This window comes from Branchiostoma floridae, chromosome 17, assembly GCF_000003815.2.
Source record: "Branchiostoma floridae strain S238N-H82 chromosome 17, Bfl_VNyyK, whole genome shotgun sequence".
Lineage (NCBI taxonomy): Eukaryota > Metazoa > Chordata > Leptocardii > Amphioxiformes > Branchiostomatidae > Branchiostoma > Branchiostoma floridae.
In genome coordinates, this window is record NC_049995.1 from 5,791,552 (window position 1) to 5,801,935 (window position 10,384).

The 10,384-nt window shown below is 40.5% G+C and overlaps 1 protein-coding gene across 1 annotated transcript in view; it reads left to right on the forward strand.

The window, feature by feature from the left end:
- The window catches only part of LOC118404681 (stathmin-2-B-like), a 17,821-nt gene extending 13,321 nt beyond the window's left edge, over positions 1-4,500 (forward strand). Inside the window, exons 2-3 of the mRNA XM_035803923.1 lie at positions 937-1,092; positions 1,800-4,500. Of these exons, the coding sequence (XP_035659816.1) occupies positions 937-1,092; positions 1,800-1,877 (234 nt within the window). The 3' untranslated portion in view covers positions 1,878-4,500. The remainder of the gene's footprint in view (positions 1-936; positions 1,093-1,799) is intronic.
- The last annotated feature ends 5,884 nt before the right edge of the window (positions 4,501-10,384 follow it).

Here is a 10,384-nt window from a genome sequence, read left to right on the forward strand (position 1 = left end):
TGACAATTAAATCTTTCAAAACGGGTCCGACATATTGATCACTCCTTATTTGTTGTCTTATAACCATTTTTTAGAGAATGATTATTTAACACCAATGAAAGTTACCGGTACAATTGAATATGCATGCATGGCAACATCGCCAATAAAACCGAAACAACCTTTCCAGGTGAATCTTTTATGCAGACTAACGCAATTTTTTTTTATAGAAAAAGATCAAATACAGCATTGACAACCGTCTGTTCGTCATTATGGACAATCAACATGAGCACATATCAGATACAATATATCATAAAATTCACCTGTCATCATGGTAACAGACATCCTGTGGTGTCCCGAGTTCGATACCCGCCGTGCCCCCGACGTTGTGCACTTGAGAAAGGCACTTAACACGACTTTCCTCACTTCACACAGGTGTAAAAATGGTCACCTGACTTCGGTCGGGGAGGTAAAGAAAAGACTACATTTACCTTGTCTGTACTGTGTATGTGGCACATTGTCCTAGTCTGTCCAAAAGCAAATAGAAAAAAACAAACAAACATAATGTAGCAAGTGGCAGGACAGAGCTAAAAGGGCTGATCGCTAGCTGTGTCAATGTGCTTGAGTAAGAATAAAACAGAGTATTAGTTTGTTAGGCTAGACGTAGACTATGTGAAGGCAAACATTATCATGTATCTGCCTTCAAAGTTGCCTTCCTAAAGTTTCTAATTGCTTGTTAACAGATTGTTTTTTGTTTACATATTATTGTTTTTAATGATTTTTTACAGATCGTGCTGAGTGACGCAGCCGGTCACTAGATGCTGTAGAGTAAGAAAAAACAGAGTAGTAGTTTGTTAGGCTTGACGTAGACTACGTCAAAGGCAAAAATTTTAATGTATCCGCCTTGAAAGTTGCCTTTCTAATTTCAAACTTATCATTTGTTTTTCATTATTTTTACAGATCGTGCTGGGTGACGCGGCCGGCCCTCCCCCCAGGCCCTCAACCCCCGCTAAGAGCCCGCGGTCCGTGACCCAGGAGGACATCACCAGGAAGATGCAGGAGGCAGAGGAGAGGAGGAAACAGCGCCAGTCTCAGATCATGGAGAAACTCCAACAGGTGTGACCTTTCAACTTTGAACCCTATATGACCCTTACTTCTTATTTGTCATGATGAAACAAGTGTAACGCGTTAACGTTCGATTCAAACTTGATAGCATTTGTTCGCAAGAGAAACTAGTCAGTTCATGGACATATCCTGACTCCAGGTTAGCTCTCAGACCTCATTACCCATCATTCAACAGGGTCATAGGGAGCTGTTACAGACTTCAATTCACCTTTGACCCATTTCTAGAGTCACGTGTCTAAAATGATGCACCAATCAGGTTGTCTGCACTCAGTGGAGAGTAGAACTCTCCTACTAACCTCTAGCTATAGTTTCTTGCTCGATGTTTTTGTTGATAATCATCTGAAGACCAAAATCTTTTTACGTCGTCCACATGATAACAATCTCTTTATATGTAATTAGATAAATCATTTATGTATATTACTGTCCTTGTATCTACATTTACATTTACATTTACATTTGGCACTGGCTGCAAATACACCAGATGAATTTAAATTTAAGAAGCGAGAAGAGGTCAAGTCTATACATAGTCATTGTAGAAAAACGTTATAAAATACAACATTCTTATAGCTTATATCACCGTAATTGTACTTAGAACCACTTTATATTCATGCCCTGTAGTTACCTTGTAAGACAAGACTATAAAGTACAATAAAGAGCTTTCATTCTTTATGAAAATTTCCTCTTTCTTTATTCCATAGGAGGAGCAGAAGCGTGAGGAAGTCCTGAAGCGAGCGGCGGAGGTCAAAAAGAATCAGGGCGACGAAGACGCCGAATGATTGACACATTTGTCAGACGACATTTCAAACATGGCTGTAGCCAGGACGCTAGCACCCAAGTAAATTTTCGACAGGCATGATTGATTGAAATGGACTTTTGTAGAGAGAAAAAAATCACGATTTGAAGGGCTGCGAAATTTATCCTGGAGATAGCCATGTTTGAAAATGGTAGTCTATAATACCTGCATCTTTGTATGCTCAATTGTTTGTAACTGTCAATCTTGTAGTTAGGACACAACACATGGCAATCCTTTGGCTTCGTCTTTTGCAGCAGTCACTCCACGTCATCAGGATCCGTTGATTTCATTGGACGGATGTCATCGATTGCCAAATAAGGCAAAACTTGGTGTTCTATCGCTTGCTTTATTTATTGCGGTTGAAATGACGAGGAATCTGTTGCAGTAGACGTTCGCGGGATTTTTTCACTCGAATTTGCATGATTTCAAGCCTATAAAGCCCTAGACCTGATGTCGGATTGGCCAAGGAAAATAGATTCTGACCAACCAAATTGGTGGGAACAAGTTTTCTCGTAATACTTTATCAGAAGATTAGCTACTTTGATTGGTTAAAAAGGGTTTGGTACGATCGATATTCACCAATGATAAGATCGCTCATGTAAGGATGGAATCATGCAAAGACAAGTTTAACATGTTGTGATATTCTTACGATAGTAACTTATATTATCGGCAAATGTTTGTGCAATTTTATAGTGCACGGTGCAGCAAACGACTGAAATATATCTATATATATATGGGAAGGTTTTAGTTGCAAATAATATATTGGTATCACGAATTTCGCATCTGTACATTGTTGAATGGAACGCACAGGTATTGGCTGCAGAAAAGGGAAATTTGCATAGCGTGGAGAAATATTGTCCAAGCAGATGTATAAGTTTGGCTGTTTTAAGCGTCTTTCAAGTGATACGTTTTCGTGTGAAATAGTACCATTACAAAGACACATAACAAGCAAAAATAAAACACCATCAGCAATCAACAATCCTAAGTCAGACATCTGCTTTGGGCGACTAGTGCTGAGACAGGTGATGGATACAACTGTTGATTGGTTTGAACCGACCACGTGACTCATATACTACGTTTCTATTGGATGGAGGTGATATGCAATTAGGTAATGTATCAATCACTATGGCGCCATGCAGTCTGATAGTTGGTGGATGCATCGTGTGATTTTTGGTGGTAAAATGATCAAATTACCATAGAATTTCAATATTCAAGACAAGCGTAAAACTGCCTTTTTGTGAATATATGCAATCTTTAGTGTAAAGGATATTCTTATATTCAAGCAGAGGTGTGGCTTGGGGCTTGTCTTCTCTTTTTCATTATTGCAACATATATTTACAAGACACTCAAGTCGTTACTTATATTTAATGTCGCCACCGAGAACGAATACAATTACATGGGTAAATGAACACAAGAAAAGAAAACAAAATAACAAATTAGCAAAGCACTGAAGCAAAATTTACAAATCAAAATTCAAAGATATCAGCTGAGGATATGAAAAAACTACCTTGTTCCTACCTGGTCTGACGAACTCTAAGATTTAAATGGAAATAACATAGAACAGGCCACAACCATACCTCTGTTTGGAGATTAGAAATACCATGTTTAGTTGCCATTGAAAGCCATCATCTCTATACTACAAGTGCAATTATGTCTTGTGCCTCTTGTGTGTACGCTGTATGCTCTGCCCAGGTATAGTAAGAAAGCTAGACAGCTCGACTGTGATTTGAACGTCTCATCCTGACCGAAACAATGAGACATTTTGCCCCAAACGTCTGAACAAACAATGCTGGTTGGCAGTATAGATTGGTACCCCGGATGATTAGGAGCTGATTGGTCATGATATTAAAGTGACCCGAATGGTATGAAGCTGATTGGTCAATATTAGTACCCCGGATGGCAAGGAGTTGATTGGTTAACATTTGTGACGGTTATATCTTAAATAGGAAAGGATTCCAACTTGTTGCACTGACCTTTAAATATCTGTTGTACCGCTGTATAGCAGTTACAATCTATAATCAAATGTTAAACATGTGAAAAGGAATGTCACAACTGCTTCGGGAGTACATTGGTAGCTGTGCTCGAATTTGGTTTGGTTTATAATACCGACTATGCTCGACTTGAGTCATAAGAACGCTTGTGAGAATGTATGAAGTTATCGTGTGTAAAACTGTGTTGGTGCTCTCTATCTACACAGACTAGCATGAAAAACGTAGCAGTGTTAGCAAATAACATCAAAGGAAACTGAATATTTGCTCGAACTCAATGTGAATGACCAACGGTTTCAGACACATGACCTTATTTATGTACACGTGACTAAGCATATTTTGGTCAAAGCTGTAACCCGCCACTCAATTAAAATGGCGGATTTTGTGAAGGGTAAAGAATCGGTGAGGTGCATGCTGGGTACAATGTGTTGAAAATACCTTGAACAGGAGCAAGAGTTCAGTGACCTAAGAAGATCTTACGACATTGAAGATTTTACGACGTCGAGAACTTTACGACGCTTCTCACGCACTGCTACGTAAACTTGGCTTGTGAATGTACGTGTGAACTTTGACCTCTTCGTGTCATTCCTGTCTAATAAAAGCCATTCCGAAAAAATCTTTACTCGCCTGTTCTTGTCTTTATATGGTTGTTATTAGCATACAAGAGTAGGGACATTTATCGATTGTTTCAGAATCCAAGTGACAAGTGACCTCGACAATTTGTCTGAAGTCCTACGAAGTCTATACCGTCTGCCATCCCCGGTGTGCCCCAATGTAGAATAGCCTTCCTGATTCCTCTCACAATTTGATTCTTTGATGGTTCGATGTTAGATAACATCAGAAGGGTATATATATATATATATGCAAATGCATGTGAAATTGAACTATTTTATTATGGTAAATGTAATTTCAGTGATTTAAAAACATATTTGATGCCATGGTTGTCACGTGTTATAACCATGCGCAGTTTAAGAGTTAAAGACCTCCTTTTTTCGCAGAATAAAGCATCAGTAGAGTACAATACTACACATTTTTCCTTCTCTGCTTTATATCTTTTTCATCATTTTTTTTTTAGTATTGAGTGCTCTTTTTGTTTTCAAATTGTTCCCCTATCTTAGTCAAACTAGGCTTCAGGAATGTACAGGCTACAAGGTTATGAAAGGTAGTGGTGAAACTGATAGTGGCGATATAGCTCCCTTTTTTGGGGGGTGAATTTAAACCTTATCTCAACTTATCCTGACATATGTCATTCCAAACTGTCAGTTTTTATCCCGGCTGCGATAACGTTTTACGGTACATCTCATGAGCATGCGCGAAATTCCTGATAACCAATCAGCTGTCGACAATGAAGGTTAGACATCTGGGTAGTAAGATACGCCAAAAAGCAGTTACTCAAGCAACTGGATATGATTTTGAAAACGGTAAGACGTTTCAGATAACATCCGTTATCAACACATGCCTCACTCTTGTTCCTTTTGGACTACTAAAATTGTATTCCGGCCTTTTTATATATTAATTCATAGCATAGCTAGGATATAAAAAACATTCTTCAACGAGATCTCTTTAGTGTCACTGACGAAAGATAACAGAAACGTCTGACCGTTTCCAAAATCCTTTCCAGTAGGTTGAGTAAACTACTTTTTGGCAATCAGCTGTCGATCTCTGCTTTCACCAAATGTTGTCCCCAAAATCTATTACACTATCCCTTGTGAAAAAATAGTTTATAATTTGTTAACGCCGTGAGAAAAGTTAAGACGGACACGGATCAGAAAATGGCCGTTGAAAAGGTAATTGACGGTTAGAAATAAAAAGAAAATATTAAATTTTTTTAGATTCTAATATTACGTTTCATCTATTACGTATACCCAAGGAAAATGTAGGTATTGTTGTGACTGTGTCTGTGTGTGTGTGTGTTTATGTTTACGGATATCTGTGGTCAGCATAACTTATGAAGGTCTCGATGGATTATGATAATATTTGGTATGTCGGTAGGTGTTGGGAAAGCTTCTTGCGACTGCCCTTGGTACTGCAGCAGAACTTCCGTTGTTGTTGAATAGCTACGGTCTTGTTATGTTTCGTTTGGATTCATGTATTTTCTTTTATCGGGAAATACCGTCACTGAACGAATTTCAATGCTAATAATGCAGTCAAAATCGACCGAAAAACGGCGAATACTTCAACCATAGCCTTTAGAAGTCAAATCGATTTCACATGTACAACACACGTACTTTGTACAGTAGAACTAGTGATTACCAGTCAGGAGTTCAAGCAATCTATTTCTTTTAAGACCTGAAGCGCTGAAGGATATCTATCAAGGGCCGTATCACGAGAAACAGCCTCTCTGAAAAATCAATACGCGCAGCGGGTCACTGTAATTATCTAGCCGCGCAGACCGATAGCATAGGCTTTGGACGATTCGCGATATCAGCCTGACTCGATTTGTAAAAAGTAATCGAACAACGTGCCATCAGTCATATGTAAGGACATGGTCAAGATATGGATCTAATGCCAGGGGCACAAAAGTTCCAATTGACATCTGAGCCTTTTATCAATATCCTACAAATTTTAAACATTGCAGATTTTAAACATTGCAGTCATTACTTTCCAGGCAGCGTCTTTTTTAAAATCAGTTGGTAAGTGGAGAGACAACAAGACGAGTAAACGGTGATGAGACATGTGTAGGTCGAGTTCCCCATGTCGTAAATTCTTTGAAGACATTGTCAGAATGTTTGAAAATGATTCCCTTCCTATTTCAAGTAGAAAGAACTCAAGGTGTCCGACTTTCTGCAGAGCACACCTCAGGTCACAGCTCAATTTTCGTTTTTTTTTTCGATACGGGGCCCCTCCGGGGAGTTTACGGACTGTTTTTCTACACTTCAGTTCAGTTCAGTTCAGTTTTATTTGAGTCCAACTTGCACGTGCACTGTACAAACAGGCACATGAAATCTGTTGGCCCACAAGGGCGCTGCACATTAAGACCGTGTAATGCAAGATAATACACAGGTAGGATTAAAATCAATTAAAATACAATTTCCAATAAAATTAAGATAGCACATACATTATAAAATCTACTATACTGTACAGCTCTTTGAGTAGAGTTTCAGTGCACGGGGCATGAAAGACTGGGCGTGCCTATTCGTCCTACTGAAAGAGGGAGTGGGTTGTTTAGGACGTCGCAGGCTGTAGTTGCTCTGTGTGGTAGATATAAACTCATGTAGAGGACTGCCATCATCTTTCAGTATGTTTTGAATGGTTTGCAATGTTGCCTGATCTCGCCTCATGGACAAGGAGGGCAAGGACTCTACAGGTATCCCAATGATCTTACAGCAACGCTTTTGTATTCCCTCGAGCGAATGGGAAAGGTGATTAGGCAGCCCTCCCCACACTGGACTGGCATACTCTAACAAGGGACGAATAAATACCAAGTAAATGCGTGTAAGCACATCAGTAGACAGTCCAGACTTCTTAGCTACAGTTAAGTAGTACATTCTTGGACGAGCTTTTGACAGCATATACTGGACGTGTGCGTCCCAAGTCAGATCGGAGGAGATAACAATACCGAGGAGTTTGAATGAAGTGACACGTTGTATCTGTAGGCCAGCTATTGTCAGATGGGGTGGATTGGGAACATTTTCCTTGTTCCTCGTACTAATTACCATATCTTTGGTTTTCTTAGCATTCACAGACAGGGAAAAACCTCCACCCCATTCAACAACAGCGTCAACAGCCTTTTGTGACTGACCGGGTAAAGACCCCATCAACAGTTCCGAATTAGTTAGATCATCAGCATATTTGACAGGCAGTACAGACTGAGGCAAACATACATCCAACGAGTTAATGCAGATAACAAACAATAGCGGTGACAACAATCCACCTTGTGGCACACCTGACAGTACATCGTGCGGCTTTGATAAACAGGATCCCCACTTCACTATTTGTGATCTACCTTCTAAGTAGCTACTGATTAATGTCCATAGTGATTGTCTGATGCCCATGTCCGCCAAGGATGACAGTAGTCGGCCATGGTCGATGGTATCGAACGCTCGACTGAAGTCGACGAAAACTGCGTGAATGTCCATCTTGGGTTTGGCATTGAGTGCCTCATGCCATGACTGTAGAATGTGGATAAGGGCTGTAACAGTAGATCGTTTCGCCATGAACCCATGCTGAGACGGAGCCAGATTCCTTACAGTGTCCTGTAGTAAGGCGTCTCGCAGAAGCCCCTCGAATACCTTGCTGACGCAGCTCAGCAAGGAGATCTGCCGGTATTCCGCGGGAAAGCTTGGTCTTGCCTTTTTCGGCAATGACCCCTACTTGCCCCCGTGGGACACATTGTGGCTGGGGACACCTGGCCCCTATTTTACGAATGAGGTCAATATCCCGAGCAGCCTCGTCACCCTGGGTAAGTCAAGCTTGCTGAAGCTAGATGCTTCTGACTTGGGGAGAAGAGATGCTGCCACAGTGAGCATAGTTCAGTGCCTCGAAGTGGTCAATGGCCTTGCACTGAGCAAATGTCTTAAAGAAAGCCCAAGAAAACAAACCCATAAGTGTCGTGGACAGTGCACAGTCTTGTAGACATTGTACGGACGGTTTGGTCTCTTTCCGCCTTCATCACGCCTGGCTTATGGACTGACATCGTGAGAAAGAACCTGATCAAAGAACGCGAACCAATATATCAATCCATCGAAAGTTCAACCAATAAGCGAGTGGCTACACGGGTGCAGTCAAACGTTTTGTATGTCTACGCATTCCAGTCAAGGACATTCAGGGTAAAGGTCACCAATATAAGCATGCGCATATAGGGTCCACTTTTTTTCCGAAAAGCCCTCCCGTAGAAAATCATTCTCTCATTATTATTCTCAAGTCGTGTAGTTCTATGTTTTTGTTCTGCATTTCTACTTTTTGTTTAGTATGACTACGCAATCAAGTCAAGGGCATTCATGGTATAGGTCACTTATATTAGCATTCGCATAGGGTCCACTGTCTTCGAAAAGCTCTTCTGTAGAAATTCTAAATTTTTAATTCTTATTTCAAGACGTGAAGTTCTATGTTTTTGTTCTGCATTTCTATGTTTTGTTTTGCATGTCTACGCATTCAAGTCAAGGACATTCAGGGTAAAGATTACTAATATGATTAATCTTGGACATAGGATCCACTTTCTCCAAAAGCCCTCATGTACAAAATCTAAATTTCTCATTCTCATATTCAAGATGTGCAGTTCCATGTTTTTATTCTGCCTTTCTACTTTTTTTAAATGTCTACGCATTCAAGTCAAGGTTATCTACATCATGGTAAAGAGCAATTACATAAGCATGTCCATAGGATCCACTTTATGGAAGAAGCCCTTCTGTAAAAATATAGACGAAATCTTCAATAAGAAGAGACAGTATATGGTGTAGAACTCCAAAACTTCAGACTAGGATCGGCAGGATTTTGCCGGATACACAATATTTCATTCGTAGGCCTCACTACGGTCCACATGCTAATTGACAACCGTAAGATGGACGTCTTGGTCAATATTTTCCCGCCATCGCTTACCTCGCATTTCTTAACAGGTGATCTATTAACTGAGTTGATACTTTTCCACTTCCTTTCACCTTTAATTGCCCACACGTTGTGTTGACATGTCTGTACTGATTGTGTTTTGTGTACTCGTTGTCCTTAATGTCTATATACCCGGTTATGCTTGTGACTAGCTATGGGTGGGCAAACACTACAACGACGACTACATTGGCGCGTGTTGGTTGTTTCTGTCTTATTTCTGTCGAGAAGGCTATTAATAGTCTATCTAAGGTGTGTACCTTTCGGTCGATGTGCGCTGAAAGAAACATCTTCAGAAGCTACCGCTGGCCTTGAAACAAGGACGGGTGACACGGTTAACGATCGGAAGAGAAGTCACTTTTCTCATGCGGCGGCCATGATAGATCTAAAACGAGTTCAATAAGGCAAACAAAAGACTGTCCATCATAATTAGCAGTTCAACCAATGATAGCCTGCTAATTAGAAAAGCGACCAATAAAAATGGCTTCATGTCAAATATTTGCATCATCATGTTTTTAATCTTTTGGGACTAATCGACTTTGGGTACACTGTCAAAGGTTGATGTATAGTGAACTCAGTATTCTACGGAGACCTTTATAAACTCTAGGACTCTAGATAAAGAAACATTAACGGAGAATGACACTGACGGGACCCCAACATCCCGTCCCTCGTATAGGACGTAAAATGAGGTCCCGTGTCTGGGTCGAGCCACACCCAAGGTACGTTAAAGAACCCACCACACGTGCGATAGTGCGGTGTGAGTGGTTCAAAATCTTCAGTCCCTGGCCGCACCAAGGGCAATTACTGTCGTATTGGGGTCATGAGGCGCTGTATACAGGCTGCCATTTCAGACCCTTGCGGCTTAGCCCCGTCTATTGTAAGCTCTTTGCAATTCAGCCCCTGGTTGCGAAAAGAGAGTAGTTGGCCAATACAATACAACACGATACAATATAATACAATA